The 24460-nt window shown below is 42.6% G+C and overlaps 1 protein-coding gene across 2 annotated transcripts; it reads left to right on the forward strand.

Moving 5' to 3' along the window:
• Positions 1-194: 194 nt before the first annotated feature.
• NAA50 (N-alpha-acetyltransferase 50, NatE catalytic subunit) lies at positions 195-22882 on the forward strand. 2 transcript variants are annotated; one of them, XM_049824715.1, is made up of 5 exons: positions 195-434; positions 14694-14827; positions 15298-15417; positions 16371-16437; positions 18939-22882. In XM_049824715.1, the coding sequence occupies exons 1-5, from the start codon at positions 427-429 to the stop codon at positions 19117-19119; spliced, it is 510 nt and encodes a 169-aa protein (XP_049680672.1). In that variant the 5' UTR covers positions 195-426; the 3' UTR covers positions 19120-22882. The 2 variants fall into 2 exon arrangements, with proteins under 2 accessions (XP_049680672.1, XP_049680671.1); XM_049824714.1 differs by having other exon boundaries at positions 196-434; positions 14691-14827.
• Positions 22883-24460: the final 1578 nt, after the last annotated feature.

Genomic DNA, 24460 nt, shown 5'->3' on the forward strand with positions numbered 1-24460 from the left:
CCGCCTTTCCCTCTAGTCACGCTAAGGGGAGGGGCGGGGCGCGTGCGCGGCGCGGGCGGGAAAAAAAAAAAAAAAAAAAAAAAAAAAAAAAGGAGGGGGAAGGGGGAGGGGGGGTGTCGGTGTGTGAGGGGTCATGGCGGCGAGGCGGCGGGCGGGGGCGCGCGCGGCGTGAGGTGAAAGGTGACGGTGGGCGGCGCGTCAGGCAAAGCAGGCGGACGGACGGGCGGACGGAGGGACGGACGGACGGGCGGGCGGGCGGGCGGGCGGACGGAGGCCCATGTGGAGCGGGCGCGGGAGGAACGGGAGCAGGAGGCTGAGCCGTCCGCGCTGCCCGGGCCGAGGAGAGGGGAAGGCCGTGAGCCGTAACCGCCGGACCCTGTACGCAGTCAGCGCCGACGCCGGTACCGGCCAGGCCGCGGCCGCACTATGAAGGGGTGAGTGCGGGCCCGGCGTGCTCTGTAGAAACTCGGGCCCGGTCCGGTCGTTGACAGGACGGTGTGGGGGGACAGCGGGGGGAGGGTCCCGTTTCGGTCGTTAGCGTTTTTGGTGAGGCGGGCGAGCGGCCCAGGCGGGGCGGGCGGCGCCGCGTTCTCGGCGGGAGGGCGGAGGGGGCCGAGCGGTGCCGTCGCCTCAGGGCCGGGGCGGCTCTCCCGCCTTTTGGGAGAGGGGCCGCCGTCCCCACCGGGGGGGGGGTGTCAAGGGAGCCCGTTTTAGGGGAGAAAACCCGGCAGCCCTTTCGGTGCGCGGTGGTGGCCTTTCAGCCGAGCGAGAGCTCCCCCCCCACACACACCCCGCTGTAAAATTTATTCCGCTGCCGTAGCGAAAACTCTCCGTGCTCAGCCCTGCCGCGCTGAGCCGGTAGAACGCCGCGGTTCTTCGTGCTCCTGAGGGATGTCGGCTTGCCGGCTCTAGGGAGCTGCAAAAGAGAGGGAGAAAGCAGTCGGCTGGGGGGGGGATGCTGGATGCTGGCTGGTTTTTCGTACTCGTCTGGCGACAGCGAAGAAGAGCCGTTGGGGCTGTGCGAAAAAGCTGCCGGCCTCGGACGAGTGGTTTTGCGGCACCGTTGTTTGTAACATCCCCTTAGCACTTCTGTTGGTTTAAGTCTTTTTAAGTCTTTATCTACGCGGAGGCTGTACGACGTGGATGGATGAAGACGCGCCGTGTTTTGTGTCTCGATTTCTGTAGCATGCTGCTTTGGGCCTGGCGTCGCTTCTCGGCGGCTCTTGAAAACCTACAGATTTTGGATGTGGTCGGCTGAAAGACTCGGTTTCCTGCCCAGTGGAGGCGGCAAGGTGCAGTGTTTGAGCAGGAGGCAGGAGGCCTTTAGAATCACCGTTCTGCTCTGGTGTTGGGTGACCTGCCTGACCTTGCACAGGTCACTTTGGGACAGGTTTTTCAATGTTGGTTAAATCACCTGATGTTTATTAATTTCAGCATCACCCGTGCTCCACAAAACGTGATTCTTCCACTCCCTGCCTCAGTTTCTTCATACGCACAAGGGAAGCTTTCCATGGCTGTTTCACAAAGGAGTATTAAACCAGTCCCCTTGAAACTGGTGTTATGCAATGCTGGGTATTATTATTCCAGTTTGGCAGCTTAAGGCAGGGTGAATGGAAGCTGAAGCACTTAAGCTTTTACTAAGAAATGGTAAGGGGTTTAGCTTATTAGCAATTGAGGTGAGGTCACATGACAAGGCTGCTTGATAACAGATAGTCAGTTGTTTCTTATAGCATGGAAGCAGCCTCAAATGTCGTGAGGGGCTGGCAGGTATCTGTGGAAAGAGGTTCAGCAATGATGGCAAATAAACTGACTCTCAGCTGACATTAAATAGGTGTCTTTGGGATATCGGGCAATCCTTTGTTCACCTGCACCACCCTACATGAAACAGGGCACTGCACCTCTTAGTCATCTTATAATGAGGATGACAGAGTTTGCAAGAAGGGAGACAGTGCTGATCAGCCAAGATGAAGTGGCAGTTGACGTGATCATCGTTCAACAGCGCTCCTGACGAAACCGGGTTTCTTTTTATCCTCTGTTGACCACTCTGCTGTTTTCTCTAGCTTAGCCGTGCTTTGGCCGTGTGTCAGTTGTGAGTTGAGTGGCAGGGTTACTGGGGCCTGGATGCATGAGGTGGAAAGCAGTCTGGATGTGTCAGGCCAGAGCTGTGGAGGTCTCCTGGCAGGCCGCAGCCTGAGCTGTCCACCGTGCTACGGCCCTGGCTTTGTTTGTGCTGCTCAGGAGTTCTCATTTCAGAGAGCTTTTTTACCTTTTATAACTTTTTTTTTTTTTAAATAAAAAGCTATGGAGGAAAAAAAACCCCACATACCCCTCTTCTGCTTCCAGAGCACCAAACTTTATTTCTGTTACTTTACTTTCACTTACAGGCAGCTTCATCACTGATTCGACTTCAGAACTGATCCGTTTGGGTTCTGTGCTTGTGTATTTCTGCTCTTCTGGTTCTCCTTCGTCTCTTCAAAGAGCAGCGTATTCCTGTCTTGTCAGAACACTGTTAGGACCATGCAGCAAGTTCTTGTGCAGAATAAGTTCTTCATATTGAATCCAGGTGTTCTCTAAAAATTCAGACTGAGGCAAATAGGCCGATAGAACTCAAATTGAAAAATAACCCAATTTAAATACTATGAGAGAATCAAAGGACTAGACGAAGATTTCAAAAGGAATATATTAAATTACATAGGAGTGCTCTGGAACAAAACCAAATTGTTTGTCAAGCTACAAAGATCGGAGAAGATCCCTAAAACACAAGTACTGTCAGAAGATAGGTCCAAAAATAGATCTAAAGCTTCAACTCCCAACAGAGAGAAACTAATGTGGTGTTTGAAGGGATCTGATCTGTCTTCAGTATTGAATCCAAAATTGTGGATCAGTTCTTTTGAACAAACCGACTCCATCTGAGTACTTTTTCTGGGAGTGTATGCGTTGCGTAGTAACCCACACCACAAAGTGCAGAGATAATTTTGGGAGCACTGAGACCCATAACATCAGCTGTAATTATGAACAGTCTACTTTGGCAGAGAAAGAATTAAAAAAGAACGTAGCAAGTTCACTGGCATTTTGAAATTTCAGATCTAAAAGAGATTGTGTAGTCAAGGTGTGTTGCTTGCAGCCCTCCTTCTTAGCTCTCTGAATTCAAAATAGCACATAGCAGTGTGTTAATAATGCATAGGGGGTTGTTGTGTCTCTGTCATCAGGGCATTTGAGATCAGGTGATGACTTTTACAGAGGACCTCTGGTTTCAGATATAGCAAAAGATTTTTTTGCTTTCTCAGCAGCTTAAAATTTGTGGGTTTTCTCTTACTTGATGAGTTAAATACCAGCTTCTGAACTGGTAATTGCTATTACCTCCCACCTGCTTTTGTGATACTTGGCTTTATGTTCACTCTATCCTCGTCTGCTGAATGATTTTAATAGTTTAGAGACTCATTGTGTTTCCCTTTTTTTCTTAAATGTGAGCTGAAAAACTGAGGTAGTTCACTGTTCTGTTAGTGATCTTCATGATTCCCTAGAGATTCATTTCTTTTTTCATTTATTGTATTCCTAAATGTTGTTATTGTTAGTTCTGGAATTTCAAAATCTATTTTAGAACTGGATTTGCACGAGGAAAAATACCAGTGGGAGGGACTCGGGTTCTACTGTCTGTAGTAATTTGCCTGGTTTTGTAGAGCAGATGTAAATAATACTCCCTGTGCTTCCCTTCTTTTGCAGTGTTGATTCACTTGTTGCTCAGTGGTTTTGTATTTTTGTTACAGTTGTTTTAAGAAAAGTGGTTTTAAGGAAAGAAGACAGAAAATCTTGCATTGATTCTTGAGCATTTGCTGGTTGCAGTCTGTAGCCTTTTGATGTCTTTACAGTAAGGGTGCTTTTCTGACCCATTTCAGTTCAGATGAAGCCTGTGAGAATAAGTCCCTGCTGCCCTTACCTAAAAACCACATTACACAAGGGATGTGATGCAGGACACGCATGCTCTGTCATATGCTTGTACCTGCTATGTGACTGGGAATACCAGATATATAGAGCATGTATCGCATGTTGCAAGCAGGGCCTGGTGCCTGTGATCCTGTGTATATGTGTTATTTTGTCACATTGACCAAATCCCTCTCCAGTTTTGATGGGAAACACCTGTGGGATTGTCATGTGGCAGCACGCATTGAGCCACATGATGAAAAACTGATTGAAAGAGGGAGCAGAGTGCTGTGTATTCTACTGCTGTCTTAGAAAGTAATGTGCACTTACAGGAGACTGCCTCTAAACTTTTACATGTTTGCAGTTAAGTCTTATGCTTCGTAGTTTCTAAGGGTCCTAACTTGCTGCGGAGGAGCCCTTCAGACTACATGCTACACAACAGGTAGCTGCTGCCACAGAGGACTTCATAACCCGGAGGCTTTGCCAGGCTAGTGCTATTCTAGCTGCCTTTGCAGAAGAGACATCACAGCTGGGGAATACCGAGCATAACAGAAAAATAATGATAGTGTTTTCAAAGTACGGTAAGCTGTTATGGGTAAGCTCTGAGATAACTGCTTGTTTTGCCCAGATTCACAAAGTAAACCCTTCAAGGTCCTGAAGCTGTGCATGTTTCTCATGAGAACAGGGAAGGTTTTTTTCCTCTCCTTTTCTGAGTTAGCATTACAGAGTTCATGCGGAGCTGTTGATTTGTTTCCATTTGCAAGGCACAGTGCTAAGCTTAACATATATGGGAGGAAGTTCCAAGTTTATGAGAAAACTGCTGAATTGTCATATGCACTGGAGGTGGGACAAAAAAAGGTAATTGAGCTTGAAAATCACTGTTTGGTTTTAGGATTTTTCTGAACCTAGAAATGTCAAAGCTATACTCTCTGCGTTTAACTTCATGGATAGTAAATTTAGGCCTTGCCTATATGCATGCTTACAAATGGCTTAATATCTTCTAAATTAGTTTATAAAAACTCAATGTGGTTTATTATAGGTACTTTAGCCTGATTTATAGCTCTTACCACTTTGAGTTTAATTCCATAACCAGATTAAGACATTCCATGAAGTAGGAAGGATTGGGAGGATAGGAAGGTAGTGTAGGGATCGTAGCCATTTTATTGAAGCACTTTAGAACCCAGTCTTGTCTTTTGAGTGGTGTGTGACCACTCGGTTCTTTTTACATATATATGTGGCTTGTTACTCTATAGCTTGGCTTGCTAGGTTGGGACATTTCTTCTGTGAAAGAAGTAGTACCTTTAGTAATCACCAAATGCCACAGACTCTGCTGCCATCTCCTGAGGACAAGAGAAATGATGCAGCCTCCTTTGCCACATTAATCTTTTCTAAAATGGGGAATAATGGGTGATGGTTGAGCCAGAAAAATAACTTTTATCCAAGTGCAAATGATTCAGAGCTTGAAGAGCCTTCCTATTTGGCAAGCTTTAGAAGTGTTCAGACCAATAATCTGAGAAGGCGCTAGATATTTTTACCCAGAGGAGGAGGAGGAAAGGACAGGAGAAGTCGGATGTTCATATTTGTTTGGGAATTGATAAGAGAGAAGTGCAGTACCTCCTTGCATCCCTTCGGCTCTGAGGCAGGCAATGTTAGGATCACTTTCTGCTCCCTGCTGAAAGAGGGGAAGGGAAGAAGTTACGTATATGGGAGTTTTAGAGCAGCAACAGTTTGTCAGGAGGGAGATTTGAGGTGCGGAAGTGGGGAGGAAGAGAGAAGCTGTCTATGCATAGAAGAATTGCTGGTTATTTGGAGACTCTTGGACTTGAAGACCTGAGAGCGGAGAAGCACGGCATTAAAATGGGGTAACTGTGTATTTGTGTCAAAGCATATTGAATTAATTCGTTATGGGGAGGAAATGAAACGAGGCTTTATAAAAAATAGAGCCAAAAACATTTCCACAACACTGTCACTAGGTGACTAAGATGAAGATATTTGGATTTTCCTGGGGGCAGAGTAATTTATTTTTTTTTTTTAAAATGGGTTGAAAATACCATGCTGCATGGTAAGATCTTGATGCATGAAGTACTTCCTGAGCTCACTTGGCCTTCTTCCTCCCTCTCCCCATTCTTTTCCAGGCTCCATGTGATTTTTGGCCCTTAGCAGACTAGAATCTCAATCCCCGAAAAAAATTCCTATTTCCACCATCTGAACATTGTATTTATCCTCTCTTGAGAGTATGGGGTGAGACCCAGGGTAGCAGGTGAAGGCTTGTGAAAGTTTTCTCTACGTGGCACTTGGAATTTCTTGTCAGTAAAGATCACAAATCAGGTTGAAAATTGCAATTAAAGGAGATTTGTTTGTTTTTAGCTCTTTTAGCACAAATTTTCATTTGAGAACAATTCATTCTTACTGAAAATAGGGGAAATGGGGGTGGAAAAACCTTTTTGTGCTTGATAAGTTAGGTGCTTGCAATGATTGTTGCCTTAGAAGTATTTGAAGGTAAGTGCGTAAACCTGATGGCATGTTCTGTTAATTTTTCACAGTAAGTTATTTATATAATGCATGATTTTAACACCTCAAAATTAAAAAATAAAAAAAACCCACCAAAAAAAAAAAACCCAAACAAAAAACCCAACCACCCTGGGACTGAAATCCAAAGTATAGGCAGGAGACCTGTAATGACCTGCCATTTTTTTCTTTACTAATCTGATGGACACAGGCATTTGTAAGGAAGGGTGCTTCAGTGACCTATAGAAATAGTTTGCCTGAAGCAGAGAAATACCTTTCTCCTGTTAGGTAACAAACTATAGAATTGACTTAATTTAAGTATGAGAAGTGCCCCTGAGCTATATAGATTTATGTAAATAAGGCAATTTGTGAACCCAGCATCACTTCTGTTTTGAATTTGAAGGTAAGGCTCTGTTCTTACCTAAGCATCACCAGGTACTTCATGAACACTAATTAGCGAAGGTTCGTTATCTCCTGGGAGGTAAGTAAGGGTTGTAATTGTTATATCGAGGCACACTGAGGGTATGGAAGGGGGCAGTAATTTATAAGGTGTCTCAGGTTATCGGTAATAGAGACACAAAACTAATTTTGAGCTGAGTTGTTTCAAACTAGTGAAGTACTTCTGCTTTGCAGTCATGGTTCAAAATCTGAATTTTCTTCTGAGCTTGCTTGACTAATAAGGAAAAGTGGTTAGACCAGCAATGGAGAGTTAGGATTTCTGGCAGCTCTTTATCTGCTCTATGATCACAGGCAAGTCGTTTCCTCTTTCACCTGACTTTGATGCACCTGGGATAGACAGATATAATATCTAAACCTTTACCTCGTGAGGTGCTCTGAAGCAGCAGAGTGTTACGGGCTACTAAGTGATGCATGGCTGCTTTTCTGTCCTAGACAACTACATTTATTCCTGATATTTTAAGTTGAAAAATTCTGTCAGCTAGGCACAGTGATTCCTGCTCTCTGTATCCAGCTGCAGATTGAGATAGCTTCTGATTTTCTTGGGAAAGTTTATTTTTATTTGACACTTGTTGAAATTACCTCACTGCCTCCCCCTTGCACTTGCGTAATCAGACAGCTGAGATACTTCATGATTGTACTGCTACTTTAGCTTTAGGGTTGGGTTTTGTTTTGGGGTTTTGTTTTTTGAGATCAGAGTTGAGCCTAAATTTGAGGTCTATAGTACAACTCTCAAAGAACAGGTTTCTGCTGGGAAAACTGTGAGGCTATCATGGCATAACTTCCTCTTGCATGTGAATAACGGCCAGTCTTTTGTACAGTGGTCAGGTTTTCTAGGTTGAAACAGAGTGAATTATCAAATATAATGAAGAAACCTTGACTGCAACATGCTGCGTAATTTTTCATTATAAAGGAGAGAGGCAAGGAAGGTCTGAAGTATGTCTTGGGGAATTATGATGCATGCCAGGGAAGCCTATTCACACTGAGATCCATTTGAATCGCAAGGCTTGAGTGAAGTCTTCTCTTAATTCTGACTCTAAAATAGGTTAGCTTTCTTCTGTACATCACTGTGCCGTTTTACAGTCCAGCACACAGCTGGGGGTAACTTCCAGCAGGGTATCAGGTGTCATGCAAATACATGTTTTCAGTAGTAAGTGGGGCTAAAGAAGATCGGGGGGCTCAGAAGCAAATTGGTAGGACTTTTGGCATGCTAGGCTTGCACTTATCCTTCTGGTTTTCTGACAAGTGAGGCAGAGTACATTTACAGCCCGCAGATCTTCTAGATAATTGAAAACATACCAGTCTGCCCACAAGAACTAGACTAACTTGTGTGCCTAGCAAGACAGCTCATCTGTTTTTGAAAAAAAACAAACCAACCCCAAAACCCAAAACACTGGAGAAGCTCTTTAGACTTTGGAGTTGAATCGAAGCAAAGCCACACCCTTCAGGTCTACAGCTTTCATAGCTCTGGTTTGGTTTTATTTTATGAGTGGATTATCCTGTCTAGACTCCTGCTTTGACTTGGAAGCCAAACTAGAAGCAATAAAGCTAGTTGGCTGCTTAGTGGGTGACAAACCTTCTCTGAAGTTCTCTAATTTGTTAGGGCCCTTTTCTCCCCTGTGCTCCCTCTCCTGACTGTTTGATGATACCTCAGTAAGTTTTGCGAGTTGCAGATAGAGCTCTGCTAAATTTAGCGTGCCAGATGCCTTCAATAAGCCTGAGCCCAGCTATCAGTTACGCCGAGATCTGTTTCAGTCAGGCACATCCCTCTGGGGAGAGACTTGCACTATTTAAAGTTGAATGAGACTGAGATTCTTACGGCATTAAGAAACTTGGAATTCCCCCTTTTTCTCCCTGATGTTGGTTCTAAACTAGCGTTCAACACTTGCTATTCCCTGGGACGGAATTTGTGTTTCCTCTTGAACTGTAACTCTGGAAATTGGCTTCCTCTTGAGCTATCATTCTGTATAGCAGTTGTCCTTTGGTATATGTCGAGAGGCAAAAGGCAGCCTTAGCGTAAGCAAACACTAATGTATCATTTAGCGTGTGTTACTTCCACCAGTATAAATTTAAGACATTATAGGAAAAATAGTGTTCAAATCACAGCCCTGTAGTAAGCTGTAGATAGAGAGGAATGCAGCTGCAGCAGGACTAATTGGATTGCATTTGGTCCTACAAAAAGTGTGAGGGTTTTTTTCTAGCAAGTGCCTGAAGGATCTTAGGGCACTGGCATGCAAGAGCAGGAGTGTTAATGCTGATGTTCTGGGCGTGCATCCAGTTTCAGCAACTGCTGCATGTCACCTCACTAAAGTCCCACTTCCATTTGGATTTTGTGGATCACTCTTCGCTTCCGCTCTTACATCGCTGGGCAGTGTTGCTGTGTGCTTTTAATGAACAGCAGCCTTACGCACCAGAAACTGGTTCCCTTCACTAGTTAAGTCTCAGTGTGTTGTGTTTGGTTTTTTTTTATCCCCAGTAGCTGAGTTGCTGTACGTTGCAGTTGTAAGAAATGCAAATGTAGTCCCAGGATATGTCAGGAAAGTGCTTCTGGTGGAGACAGGAGAAATGTATTGCCATTGTACAAGGCAATAGTAAGTATTTGGGGTGCTGTAAGCAGTTTGTGTTTAAGGAAAATTAATCTGAAGGAATGGAAGGAAGAGCTAGTATGACAGTAGTTGGAATTAAGAGCCAGTCTTAAAGGAGGAGGCCAGGAGCTTGGTTTTAGTTAGAAGAAGGAAAAGTATAACAGGTCACGGTAGCTCTCTGAAAAGGCATGTAGGATAGGCTGTATTGGTACCCATCAACTACTGAAGCTAATGAGCGACAAAAGACAGCGTGTGGGTAGACTTGAGTACGTTTAGGATGGAAATCAGAAGAAAGCCCAAATATGAGAATAATGGTAGCTAGGGAACAGCCTTGCAATGGAAGATGCGTAAGTGGCTTCAGAGGGCTGGTATGCCATCTAGGAAAGGGTATGGATTTGTAGAACACTGTAGTAATAAGAGGCCTGACATGATGAGCCGAGTCCCTCATTCTTCCATATTAAAAACAGTTGCTTGGGATGGGGTGGCTGACTTGGTCCAGAAGCTTTGACACCTAAGATGAGTACAGTTGACTGTTGTGTGCTCCATGGAGTGCTGTTTGAGATGCTGGATGCTGGTAATAAGTGTGTATCTTCCTAGGAATATTACTGGAATAAACAGATTATTTTATTCTATAAGGAAGGGCATGTCCCTTCTGGGCACTTCAGGCTCTTTATACATCTTTATGTTCTCTCATATGCTAATTTGAGCTCATGATTTAATTTTTTTCTTTGCAACAGCAGAGGATAGGTATTTCTGGTACAGCCTGTACTGAGCTGGAATGCACAGGACTGGCCTAGTCAGACCTTAGCTGATACAGTAAACTTAGCGTTACTGATTTGGCTGAGAGGTAACTTGAAGAAGCAGGTCTACTTGTAAATAGCTATGAAAAAACAAACAAACAAACCAAAACAAACCCCAAAGCTATTTCTATTACTCCAGTGAAAAGAAAGGAGTGACCATTTTGTGTCCTTTGTTGCAGGTGCCTTGTCTTGGATCTTTTGAGGCTGGGATGGTTTTAAGTCCTTAGCTTCAAAGCGCATGTTGTTCCATGAATGATAAGGTGTAGCGCAAAAATCGTCTTGATGCTGAATGATCCCTGTGCTCCTCTTGCATGGTACTTCCAGTTCAAACTGGGATAGGCTGGCACTTCTGCTCAAGAACCAACCGGTTCTGCCTCTGGCAATTTTTTTCTCCTCTTTATGCTGGCAGAAGACTTGTGTGGTGAACCCAGTCAGGGGACTGATGTGGGTTAAAACTAAACTTTCCTTTTTTTTTTTTGGCTAGGTTAGTTTTAATTGGGGTTGGTTCACCACATTGTTGCACAAATGTCTGTGCCAGCAAGAGCATGGAAATGAGTGGCTCCGGGACAGCAAGACTGCCAGCTTTCCCGTTTTCACTCCATGCCCTAGTGGCACTTCTGCTACGCTGTCCTCGGGCAAAGTGATGAACTCTCATGATGTGGGTCTTCCTTTCCATGTCCTCATTTAGTTTACTTACTAAATGGTTTTGTGTGTAATAGATGTGGTGCTGATTTAATCAGCTAGCGCTATACATTAAAGTAATTTATGGTTTGAGTACATACTATTGAAACAGACTCATTTAGCATATTGATTTATGCTTCCTGCAGTGTTTCTCAAACTTTTTTTGTATCATCCTCCAGGCTAAATTACCAGCCCTGGTGCAACTCTCGAGCAACAAGGAAACAGCTAGTGATGGAGCACAGGAGGCAGGCAGGAGATGGCAGGAGGCAGCAATGAATGTGGCAAGTGGTGAGAGATAGGAGGTGAGCCCAGGGGCTCCAGGAGATCTGTCAGCAGCACCTTTTAGCCACCTACTATTGGAACTTGTTTCTCTGGCCTGATGCCTGCCTTGGAGGTGATGTCTTGGCTCAGCAGCTATGAGCAGCCTTAGGCTCTGCTTCTGAACTTATTTATTCCCTGTCTGAAACCTTCTTGGTGAAGGTCTGTCTTCTGGCCATGGTCCCTTTCTCAGCCATCTTGTCCTGGCTGCCCCTGACAAAATATCTTTGTCCTGTTGCACTGTCATCAGAAATACTCCATAGTGACTGTCTTCTAATGACTGACTTTTTGCTTCATTAGTAACTAATTAATTTTAAAATAATATTAGAAAACATACTACCTGATAATAGTCTATGTCAGAGAATTTTTGGTCAGGTATAAAGAGGGACTTGCTCTAGAACGACTTTGCCGTCAGCTCATCGTAAGTGCTCATGTTAGCGTTACTGATCTACTGAAGCTTGGATCTACTAATACAAAAAAAGTATGAGCAAGGTTAATATACTACTAAATCTTTTGGACAAGAGGTCTAGGCTTTCAAGGGACTGAGTGTAAATGTGGGGGTTTTCTCTTCCCTTACTGACCTCCTACTCTGCAGCTAATCTGGTCTAACTACGCAGTTGAGACCAGCTCCCTTTGGTTTCTACTCCAATGCAGACTGCAGCAAAAGAGGCTGCTGGGTCTTCTCTTTACTCCTAGTGTGAGATTACTGATGTGCTCTACTCCAGCAAAACTCTCTCCCAGGCACAAGTACACCCGGGAATCCACATGCCACGGTTTTATTCCTACCTGTTGTGAGGAAAAGGTAGCAGCACTGTTGGCTGGGGTTAGAAAAGGGGACAATTTGCCTTCTGCATGCCTGTAGAAGCCCTGCCATGCTAGGCTGCACAGCTGTGCTAAGCTGGGCATAAAATAAGTATTACAGTTACCCCACCATCTAACAACTTTGATCGTGTGCTTGTTTACAATGGTAATACTTCTGTGGTGTTAGGAGATCATCCTTCCTAGCTCAGTAGTTACTTTATGTTGGAATATAATTATCAAAGGGGCTTGCACAAGTGGTGATCTATGAAGAAAGGAATCTTAATGTTGAGAGCAAAAATAATCTACAGGATGGAAAAGGCTGTGAAACAAAGGGCTGGTGGCGGTAGGAGTCACAGGAAAGAGATACTGCAGACTATTTCAGCACAATGTAGTGGTTTATAGCTAGAAACTTTAGAAATACATCCCATTGCTGTTGCTTGTAGTATACCTGGATATCTTGACATGGATGAGATGCAAGAATATGGAGACTGTTGGATGTGGACGAGCTGCAAGAATATGGAGACTGTTGCTTCTTCTGTTGTTCTTGGGATCACTGTTGGTGAACATACTGTCCAGTTCTAGTGAGATGTCTCTTGAGATTGCTTAGGGGCACACTACAAGGATTCGTTGCTTAGCAATTGCCCTTGCAGAGAGAGAGGAAAAAGATCGACGTGTTCATTGTGGTAGGTGGAAGATAGATGAAGAGCTGCCTGGAACAATTTGCAAGAACCCATACTGGCATGAGACGCTTGACACCAGGGGGCTTTTTAATCTCTTTGGTAAATGTGTGACGAAAGGTTAGACTTTGAAGTCAGCAAAATTCAATATGTAAATGCCATCCATTAATTCTAAGTAGTAACTGGAACATATTAATCTGATGAAAAATTACAAAATCATCAATAGTCCATTAGTTAATGCTAGATGGTTCTCTAAAAGGTAGGCCCTACTTAAAAATTGTTTAGCTTCTGTAGGGCTCACTAGGGAGATTGTCTGATCTGTGTCGTACCAGAGAGTGGGCAATGGTGATCGTTGATATCTTTGCAGAACTGAAGACTATTGTTTGCTGTAAAAGAAAAGGAGAAAGTGGGTGTGAGTGCAAGTTATGCTTATTGAAGTAAACATTAAAGGCTCTGTTCCTCTAGCTTTTTCTCATAGTTTTGCAGGCTGCAGTTCAATGCCTAGAAAGCATTGTGTATTTATCACCCATTATTGGTAGCAACAACTAAAACTGATAGGATATCTGGAGTACTAATCATTTAAGGGGTTTTGATATATAATGAAGGTCAGTTAATAAAGCAGAGACAGATTATACTCTGCATTGTTTGGTACAGTTCTTGAAGAAAAAAGTTGGTGGCTGTTATCTCTTCTTTGTTTTACTGTATTATGTAAGTTAATCTGTGCTGTTGTGTCCTAGACATCAACCTATTTGAAAAAACAAGCTACTAAGGCACAAGAGACATTGGGAGTGGCATTACTAGAACGAACTTGAAGGCCTGGTATATGAGGATCTTAGAAAGCTGCCTTTTTGAAAACAGAATTTGACTTTTTTTAAAAAAAGGCAAGCGGTGTCTTTACCAGTGTTTGGGCAGAAAACAATCTGGTTGCCTGTACGTATTTGGTAAAACAAGGCTGAGATGAACCTAGAATTGTGTGTGTTTCTAACTTCACATGCATTGGCTGTGTACCTGCCTATGTATTCTGGTAACCATTTGGGAAAAGATTTTGGTTATCTTGGTTTTTTGTTTTCCATTCTTGTAGTCCTCCTTAAACCTGTCTACCTGCACCCAAGAAATTGGCTTGAGCAATATGAACAACTAGTACCTTGGGGTTTTTTGGTTTTGTTGGGGTTTGGGTTTTTTTAATCTGTTTCTTTGTATGTAGTGTTTCTGTCAGGAAGTTAGTCTTGGAAAAGGGAGAAGCTTGGTCTGTTTCTTCTCAGTATAATTCAGTGCTGGCATTTTAAGGTTGTGATTCTGCTCTCAGCAGGAGGATTGACTTCAGTGATGATTATAATCAATGCGGATATCACCTTCAGAGTGGCATGCTTGTGTATCAGCAGGCTTAATATGAGTTTGCTGCACACCGTATTGTTGCTTTTTAGACACAGGTGTCTAGTAATGACTTAGTCTTGGTCTAAGCATAAGCTTTATATTGATAGATGGTAAACTTAAGGCTGTCTTTGAAGCATGGATAAGGACTTCATTTTCTTGCTCTCTGTTCTAGCCTCCCGATGCTCCCGTCTTTTCTTTGTTTTCTTTCCCCCTCCCGGCCCCTGTGATCTTGATGATCAGTAAGGAAATTAATGGGTTAAAGTTAAAGCTAATACTTCTACAGAGATTCATGTTCTCCTGTCTCCCAACCAATAGTGCTATGGTACATCGGTGTTAAGTGTGACCTGAGAAACTTCTGACTGTGTGGCACTGACTGAAATTAGGTTTGGGAGTTAAGTCTTCTGCTGGTGGCTGATTTAGTTGTATGGGTTGGACATGGCAGTACAAATATGTATTGAACTGATTATTAGGTGGGACAGTTCTCTAAGCATAAATAAAATAATTAATTTTTGGTGTCCTTAGAAATTTTGTAGTGTGTCAGATGTTAAGCATGTTTTGATTTGTTCCAGTAGCCGGATCGAGCTGGGAGATGTGACGCCACACAACATTAAGCAGCTGAAGAGGCTAAACCAGGTCATTTTTCCTGTCAGCTACAATGACAAGTTCTACAAGGATGTACTGGAGGTTGGCGAACTAGCCAAATTAGGTACAAATGTTCTTGCCAGTAATTGTGGGCTACGGTGGCAGAAGTCCTCATCATTGCTATCCATAATGGTTTTGAATAGCAGATCCTTCTATTTTGTTGTTTTACGTAACGAAAAATAACTGTTTGGGAACCTCAAAAAGCCACAGTCCCAACCTCAGAGGGTTTGTGTTCTAAATAGATTAAATTTTACTGGGAATAGGCCTGTTTTCTGTTACAGCAGAAAACTTGAAATGTGTGCTGCCAGCTTACCTCCTGATATCATTGCTAGTTGGTTTGAATTGTAATAAGCCACCCACTGTGTCAGAGCACCATTGGTAACTTCACTCCAAGAGTTTAGCCACAATGTACATTTTATCTGGATGGGAGAATTAGCAAGAGGGAAGGAAGGAAGATATAGGGCATAAATGAAGGAGCTTATATGTACAGTTTGAGACTTGTGACTGATAACACTTTGTTTCCCTCCCTGGCAGCCTATTTCAATGATATTGCAGTGGGAGCAGTGTGCTGTAGGGTGGATCACTCCCAGAACCAGAAGAGACTGTACATCATGACACTTGGATGCCTGGCACCCTACCGAAGGCTAGGAATAGGTAAGGAGGTTGTTCTTTTGTATCCGAGTCATCAAAGAAAGCAGATTGCTGTGCAGCCTTCTAAATGCTCTTTCAGATTTTTAACCAAGGTAGTGCACTTTTAGACCACTGATTTCTTTGGAATGGATTTTGGGTAAAGAGTATGATTTATGATGTGGTCTTTTTTTCCTGCCTTTCAGAAATGGACTTTTTGTGGAGCTTTCTAATTCAGGATTTCAGATTATTTTAATCTTAATCATATTATCATGCTGTGATGTAAATACTCTGCTTCTATAGATATGAAAATTGATGCACAGAGATAAGAAATAATTTGTTAGAGGTATGCAGCCAGTATGCAAGTCATTACAAGTAGAACACAACATTCCTTCATTGGGTTATCTCTTCACTCTTCTAAATGTAGGGGTTTTTTCTATTTATTTTGTCTTTATCACTACTGATTATTGCTGCTCAAGGTAGTACCTGCTTTCTGTCTATACTACAATTAGTTCTTTTCTCCATGTTGCAAATCCATAGGCCATATTAATCAAGAACTGGTAGTGACCTGTTTGCTTTGACAAACTGGATTGAAAAGCTAACTTTATTTTAAATTATTTCACCAAGTCTTTATTAGAAAAACTTAGCAATGCTCTCACTGCTTCAACAATTGTTTTGACCGTATTCTGAGGTGAGTTTGAGCCCTTGAAGCTAGTATTTAAATAAGCTGCTTTAGATGTATGATTCTGGGCTGTCGGGTCTCTTTTCTCCAAAGAAACAAGGAATTAAATTTTACAAGCAGTCAGAAAGATAGTGAAATACTTACACACCATATTTTATTTGGCTTTCCTAGTTCTCACAAGCTCTGTCATTTTAGCCTACTTACAGTTAACCTGCCTCTCCTCAAGAAAGCTGTTAGCTAAGTACAAACTTGATTGTGCACTTCTGGTTTTCTTAAGTATCTTTTTACCTTTTGGCAGGAACTAAAATGTTGAATCATGTCTTAAACATCTGTGAAAAAGATGGCACTTTTGACAACATCTATCTGTAAGTAAATGAGTTGCACTCGTGCATTTTTGGAGTGATGGTAGAGACATATATAGGAGCAAAGGGAGGGAGATCCAGGAGCATTTTTAGTATGTGTTTCAGTGGGGTCATGGGGACACTTTAAGTACCAACAAGAAAGCTAGGGGTCATATTCTGGGCTGCTTGTGTGATGCTGAGAAAACCAAAAGCTTGCTTGCTTTAGAAGGGCTTCTGCAAATTTGCTGAGTTTGAAAGTAGTTTAGTTACAAAATGATGTTGTATAGCAGAATTACACTGTATGACTAAAAAAAAAAAACTGGAAAGAATTTTTTTTGCTATACGGTATTGTCCTCAGAATAGAAAATACTGCAAGTCTTGCATGCAGTTTTGATGCATTTGCTGTCTGTCTTTTACGACAGTACTATATGGGTTAGAACATCAGATCAGAGGTGCTTGCAGGCACTCTAGGTTCACATTCATTAGCAAGGTCCAACTGCTTATTCCCATTCTTGCACTGTGCTGGGTCAGCTGTTTGTGCAGCAACACAGTAAACTAGGTTAATGACCTGACCCAGCTGGGGAAGCTGTTTTCAGTTTTGTTTCTGGGTGTTGTTTTTTATTTTAGTGTGTTTGGGGGTGGGGGGTTGTCTTGTTGTTTTGTGTGGGTTTTTTAAATCAATTGCATGTCTGCATAAGCACTTGGCATGTTGCAGACATGAGAACAAGCACTGGGGTAGAGGACAGGGCTGCTTTAAAGAGCACCGCCATCCTAATAGATCCCCATGGAAATAGAGCCTGAAATCCATAGATGCCAAAGCTTTGCTTCCCCTTCGCTGCTGGCTGCACGCTTCTGCTTTTTCCTGTGCATTGGTGTCTGTGTGATTACCAAGTGAGCTGATGCAGTTTTGGGCCAGGTTGCTTCTCTGAGACACCTTCTTCCTTGTCCAGCACTGCCGGCTTATACCAGTACAAGCATGGTGCACTGGTAGAGGTAGTCCCACAGCAGGTATGGTTTGGATGGACTGGCACTGCCACAGAACTGCACCCTAAACGCTTGCCGGGACTGTTGAAGATGCTTAGTGAGGAGTGTTTCATACACTGGTATCATTAGATGGAGTGACTTTCTCCCCTAGCGTAGTCCACCTCTGCCAAGTAGGTGCAACATCTTCCAAGTCCTCTACTGTTGTAGCTTTGTGCCATCTCTGTAAGAGGAATAGGTGTTTTAGAGAGGAGTCTGAGTAAAGCTGCTTTTGGCTTATATTCCTGCTCTCCTGCTGCAGAAGAAGTGGTAATGAACTCTCTGATACCTGCTAGTTGGCACAGGCTTTCCTTTTTGATTTTGCATGTTACTGTGTGCACAGTGAAGGAACTGTTTGCTGCTTTTAATGCAAAACCCAAATCCTTCATAATCCTTTTTTCCATTCCATTTCCAATCCTAGGATTCTGGGATGACAATAAATAGCCCCCAAAGGTGGGCATAACCAAGTTCTTTTAGTGGCCCATTGATTTTATTACTATGTCTGTTGGTTGTGCATCTTCTATCTGAATGTATTGTGCAGCTTAGCACCCAATTTGATATCAGGGCCTAAATTTGTCGTTACTATGAAGTTCCCTTTCAGCTATTTGTTGCTTATTAGGCTTAACACTAAGATCTTTTGTTCTGTTCTGTTGTTGCTTCCAGAGTTGCTTTGGTTCTATGGTTATGCAGCATGTTGTCATGACAAAGTGATTCATGAGCTTGTGCAGTGTCCACTGAATTTGGGGAGTGTTCAATGAATGCCTTTTGCTGAGCCAAACATCTTTTTCTTTTCTTTTCTTTTCTTTTTTTATGGAACTTATGCAAATAAATGTCTTAGTCGCTTAGGATGAAGACCTGATGGCTGTTTGTTTTGGAGGGCTTGAAACTCTTGGATTATGATAGCGGGATCCGTAAAACTCTGGGGGAGATAGATAAAAGGGGAAAGGACTTTGTAAGTCCGTAGGGCTTCTTTGTGCTGCCATTGCTTTTTGTGGGGAGAGAGGGGTAGTTAGCAGTGAGCAAGGAGTTAAAATCATATCAAACACCATTGCCAGTTTTGGTTGCAGCATGTAGGGATAATCACTCCAACAACTGTTTTGGTCATCTGAGAAGTGTCACTACAGGAAGTTAAAATTGGCTCTGCAGTGAAACTTTGTTATATATTTCCACAAAATATCTATTGCTTCCATATTAAGAAAAATTGAAATTACTGAGCTAGTAATGCTTCAGAGCCTCTCTGGTATTGTGTTCTTAAAAGAGCTTTACTGAGGAGAAACATTTGCCACATCTCAGAATGATTGCCACATGCCATCCAGGAGCTGTGTGTTAGCTCAGGATTGATTTGGTAGGACCAAAATTTCCAGTCCTAAACTGACATCATCATTCTTGTCTCTATCTAGATAGCTTCTTTTCTTATCTTGTCTTTGACTGTTCTGAGTGTGGAGGCAGAGTACTGTACTACAGAAAGTTCTGATACCTGTCTCTCTATCTCCTTTCTGTCCCAGGCATGTCCAGATCAGCAATGAGTCCGCAATTGACTTCTACAGGAAGTTTGGCTTTGAGATCATTGAGACGAAGAAAAACTACTACAAGAGGATAGAGCCCGCAGATGCTCACGTGCTGCAGAAAAACCTCAAAGCCCCTTGTCTTGGCCAGAACGCAGATGTGCAAAAGACCGACAACTGAACAAAACCCCAACGAACACTTTCTTGCACTTGCTTGTCGCCAAATAAGGAAAGAGAGGCCTCTTGATTTTTTTTTTCTTTTTTTTTTACTCCATCCCTTCATCCTCTTAATTGTTTGGGTTTTTTTCTTGACCTCTCTCCAACAAAATGTAATGCTTCTTCCAAGGATTGTCCAATCATGTTTGGGGTTGGTTTTTTTTTTTGAGCTCTCCTTTCTGGGTTTTTTTTTGTTTTTTTGTTTGTTTGGGGGTTTTGTTTTGGGTTTTTTTGGGGTGGGAAAAGGTGTGCAGATCTTTTAAGTTTGAGGTGTGGAGGGCTTGAGCAGGTTATCCTGATAACAAGTTTCCTTCAGAATTATCTCTTTCAGTAAGCAGAATGTAAATCCAATGGGGGGGGGAAAGGAAAAGCAATATCTTGTCCTTTGACTCCTACATTATTGTGTTTTTTATAACCTACAGGGTACTTTACTCCCCCCCCAACCTTTGAATGTTACTTCAGTACTTTCCACTCTTCCTCTGAATTCCCCCACCTCAAAAAAAGTATGTTTAGTTCTTCCCAATATTTTTGAGTATTGCTTTTTCCTCCATCTGTTGCTGAGAAGGGCAGGCTACTTTACCATACCTTTTCACTCTGCCTGGGCTGATCTTTTTGAATGCTTTTTTTAAATACTCCTCACCCAAGCTGGTGCTACACTTCTTAACTGACTGAGAGGAGGGCTTAGAGTGGTCTTTGGTTTTTTCTTATTTTCATTTACCCAACTCCCAGCAGACTTCTGCCAGAGTAAGAGCTAGATCTGTTGTTGGCAAGAGTAACCTTGTAAAAATATGAATCCTGAGGCAAGACCCTTGCTTTAAAAATGGGTGAATTGCTGTAGGGCTCACTGAGAGTTAGTTTTAGCTGTGTTGTTGGGATGGGACAAGTGACTGTGACCACCTTACCAGCTTTGATAGCATAAGGCAAGCACCCATCTCCAGATAAATTTTACAGCTACTAAATCTGTGGTGACACATCTGAGATGAGGCAAGGGTTGAGGAAACCAGGCAGCAAGGCTGAGAAGGTAAACATGAATCTGACCCTAATCGCATAGCTTTGCAGGGGTCTCCTGGATTTGCTTGGGATTGGCTTGGCTTGCTGTGTTTATGTGCTCCTTTGGGAAGAGGTGGTGAAGAACTGCAGTTTGCCCCTTTGAAGATTATTTTCCCCTTTCCCCGTTCAGTGGTAATAATGCAGTTCCCCTCTCGTGAGAGGGTGTTCGTGGAGCACCAGAGAAAAGTGGCATATATTAGAGCATTTTATGGGTTTGGAAAATAGGCTGACTGGCTTCTTCCTAGTACTGTAACCTCAAAGCTACAGTAAACTCTACTAAGCTCTGCTTTGCATCCTTTCATGCTTTGTTTGCGTGAATATCAGTGCTTCTTTCTATGCACTGTTGCCAGCAATTTTATGTATGCCAATACAAATACCAACTTGATCTTGGACTCTTCTCCAAGCACCTGGGAAAGTGCACTGAGCTGAGACAACACCAACCTGCCCCATCCCCCAAGTAGATATTGAACTGCATTCCTTTCCTGTTTGTTTTTTAAAGTTTAAATCCGCATCTTGAATTCATCCACTTTGAAAGCCTCCAACCTATAGTGCGCATTGCAGCATACATCTGGTTAGTAGGTGCTGTCCGGTCACTCGAGGGTGACTTGGGAACTAAGGATTTCAAGACAGGAGTTGTGAGGCAAAGGATGGCACCCCTCATTGCACATTATGTGGTCTTTGATACCCGAGGGGGGATTATACAAGCTGCTCCAGAATTACTCCTCCTTTCCCAGAGGTGCGTGGTGTTTGTTGGAGTGCATCTTGACAGACCTATGCTAGAAAACGGCTACTTCAATTGCTGGGTTTGCACTAATTGAGTCTTGGGGATGGGCAGATCGCTAACAACAAAAGCCCCTCTGCACAGCCTGAGCACCTGTGTTTGCAACACTCGGTGGCAGACTCTGGCTAGAAAGATGCAAACAGCTTCCTTGGCCAGAGGCAGCCTAGTTTTGACAAGCTTATTTTTAGTACTGCTAGGACCTGCTCACGCTGGTTATGTTGGCAGTTCCAGCATCTTTCTAGAAGGGGATGTATTGAAGCACAATTAGCTTGTCATATGCCAACATAGTTTCCCTGGCCATCTGTAGACCAAACCAAGAGAAGTATGTGGAGAGAGAGCGAGAGATAGTATTGTATTTGAGGATGTTTGTGCAGCACAGCTGTAACTCAGACCATAGCTGCCTCTGGTGCCAAGCAAAGTGCTCTTCATTCTTCTAGAACTAAGTGGTAAGTGTTTGGGTTGGGTAGATGGGTGTGGGGATATGAACTCTTAGGATTTGCTGTTGTCGTAGGCTTCCACAAATCGGTGTGTTTCACAGACAGTTTTCTTTCAGGTTTAAAAGTACGAGTCTGATGTCTGAACTTACTTGGATTAACCTTTGTTCCTGTCTCTTTTTGCTTTGGGCTGCCATCATTCTATGAATGTATCCCTAAAAACAATTTGTAAAGCTCCTATTCCACAGCAAACCTGCCTCATTGTAACTTCTGCTAAAATGTTTTGTAGGAGGTGGAAGAGAGAGTAACCACAAATCTAAGATTCCTTTTCCCAGGCTATTAATCCTGGAAAACGGTTGTTGAATCTTGAATACAAGGTTTAATCTAAATCTCATAAAAAGCTGTGTTCCCTGTACATGGATAAGGGCAAGTGAAGGTCAGTAGTTCTGGATGACAAACAGTTGTATTTTATTAGTACATCAGCTGTGTTGAGTGTGGGGGGAGAATGCTGTATCTTAGTGCTGTTATCCAGAGACACTGAAATTGTGTGAAGTATGGGCTTACGGCAGTAACTTCACTTACTTTGGCTGTTGCTGCAGCAGGATCTCCTTTTAGCTTGAAAATAACAGCTTATGAACAACTAAATTTTTTTAAAGTTGGGAGTTTCAGTGGGGAAAAAAAACCCAAAAAAAACCAAACAAAACACCGGCACTTCCTGTTCTGGATGAAGATCTAGCAAGAAAAATGTATGTGACTAACAGCTTTAGAGTGTAAATTGTGTATATACAAGTTATTCCTGAATCTCTGCAACTGGTTTTGTGATACATTGGTTGAAGTATGAAGATATTATCTACAAAAAGACTCCTACTGGAGGAAACCATGGTACAGGGGAAAAAGAATCATCCAGGAGAGATATCCCTCATTTTTGGGAGGGGGAAGGGAGAGATTTTATTTTGTGTATAAGAAACTGGCTGAGTTTACATGATGCAGCTAATGGTTAAACCTGCCAACTAAATATGACATACTGTTACGATTGAAACAAACTTATGTGTTATTTTGTTAAATCTTGATGGTGCCCTGTGTCTAGTAAAAATTTGATTCCCCCAAATTGTTTTATTCTCCCCCATCTTGTAATCCAGGGTCAGCTGCTATGCACAAGGTCTGTTTTGTAAAGTGTTTGCTGACTTGGATGTTTCTTTTGAATCTGCAACTGCTTCCTGATTAATTTGGCTAAGACCACCCCTGGTCTCGAGTTAAGATTTAGGCAAAGGTATGCTGTATGCAGTTTACAGATGCATTCTCAATGTTACAAGTTAAGTTGCAGGGGGAGCAAATTCTTTACAATAAGATGGTCCATTTTTAATCTTTATCATTGCCCTTGTACATCAGGAGCATGTTTTTGTTTTTCTCAAACTCTTTAGAAATACCGTTCAGAATAAACGTGCACTATTTGAGTTATGTCATTTACAACTTGTCATGTGTATTTTTTTGCAGTCCAGCTGTTTCCCTCTGAAATCAGATATAAAATATTCCTCCGATGTGTCATAAACTGTGTAACTTGGAAGATTTCTAACATGAACTGTGAGTTGCTGCTGTGATGAATGCCATGGGTGTCTGACAACTGAGGAGAGTGGGGTCTGTTTGTTTGTCTTCCCTGAAGTTATGAGCCTTTTCTCAGAAATACTCGGTCTTGTGGGGTGGTGGGCAGGAGAGGAAGAAGAACTGTCCTGGAATATTTTTGCATTGACTAGTGAGCGGTCTTGAAACAAACAGACCAGCCATCAAGAACTCTGTGTTTTGGGCTTTGTAAGTTCAATATTTTAAAGTATTTGAATTAATTGCTAGCTATTGCAAATCTTGACAACAATCTTTGAAAAACTATGGTCTGTACCTGTAAAAGTAACTGGTGTTCAGATGCAGCGAGTACTCTTCCATGCTGACTTTTCTCAGAAAGGTATTTAAGGAAAACTCACATCTCTTCTTAACTATTCCAGTCCCTTCTGTTAAAGCCATTTTTTGTCTGTAGTTTCCTTCTGCTTCTCTCCTGTTTTGAAGTGCCATTTATGAAGTGTTAGAAGTTGCACTGTGATACATTTTCTGGGGAAGAAGATATGTTACCTCAAATATCCCCTATTCTGTTCATATAAATATTCTATCTGTTTATTTAAGTTCCTCTAGAAACTGCTTTATCAGTAGATGGAGTTGCTGCAGTCAGTAGGATACCATGCAAAAGCAAAGCTCAGGCTCTGAAACTTGACTGTGGTCTTGAGCTGCTGCTACCAGCTGTCTCCCCTGACCTCTGCTGGAGGGCCTGGAAGGCACAGCTGGAGATGAACTGCTACCAGGAGTGCAACCTTCATCACTCTGCCCTCACCAGCAGCTGCAGAAGCTGGAAAACTTTTGCTGTACTTAAACTGCTGCAGCTGTTCTCCAAACCACTCAGCTTTTATTGAGTTCCCATGGGTTTTTTTCCTTCCCCATGCTCAACCCATGAGCCTGTACAGTTTTAGACAATTCAGTTACTACTCCCTTACAGGGAAACCAGTAGATAACCCCTAATCATTCATGTTGCCCTTTCCCAAAGCTTTGCTGGTTCTACTAACTAATATCTTAGGACTGGCAGTTCTGTTCCCCTCACTGTTTTCAAAACTTGGTTATTTGTGGGGTCCTTACAGTGTGTTATTGTCTTTTAGTTTTAACAGTTGGCTTTGTTGTTGTTGTTGTTGTTGTTGAGATGATTATTTAAAGAACAGTTAAAATGCCACAATCTAATAAGTAAGTAGGTAAGTCATTCACTCCACATGAAAAACTGGGATTGTTGTTTTTTCCCCAGTGTGCACATCACCCTATTTACCTGTGCTGGATGTAATTTGCTGTTACAGTGCCCAGTCATGCAGCATTAGAAGGATCACCTGTTATTCCTCATTGACTAACTTCCAGCAAATTTTCACCTCAATACTTTTCTTTTTTAAAATACTGTTGAGCAGTAGAGACCCCAGCATGAATCTTCGACTCCCCTGTTGACTTCCCACTAGTGTGAA

This window comes from Accipiter gentilis, chromosome 21 (genome assembly GCF_929443795.1).
Source record: "Accipiter gentilis chromosome 21, bAccGen1.1, whole genome shotgun sequence".
NCBI classification, from domain to species: Eukaryota; Metazoa; Chordata; class Aves; order Accipitriformes; family Accipitridae; genus Astur; species Astur gentilis.

What these genes read in the sequence shown, in the direction of transcription:
- NAA50 (XM_049824714.1), top strand. An exon ending in TGGCGAACTAGCCAAATTAG is followed by an intron (nt 14,828 to 15,297) that starts GTACAAATGTTC and finishes CCTCCCTGGCAG; the next exon opens with CCTATTTCAATGATATTGCA. An exon ending in ACTTTTGACAACATCTATCT is followed by an intron (nt 16,438 to 18,938) that starts GTAAGTAAATGA and finishes TTTCTGTCCCAG; the next exon opens with GCATGTCCAGATCAGCAATG.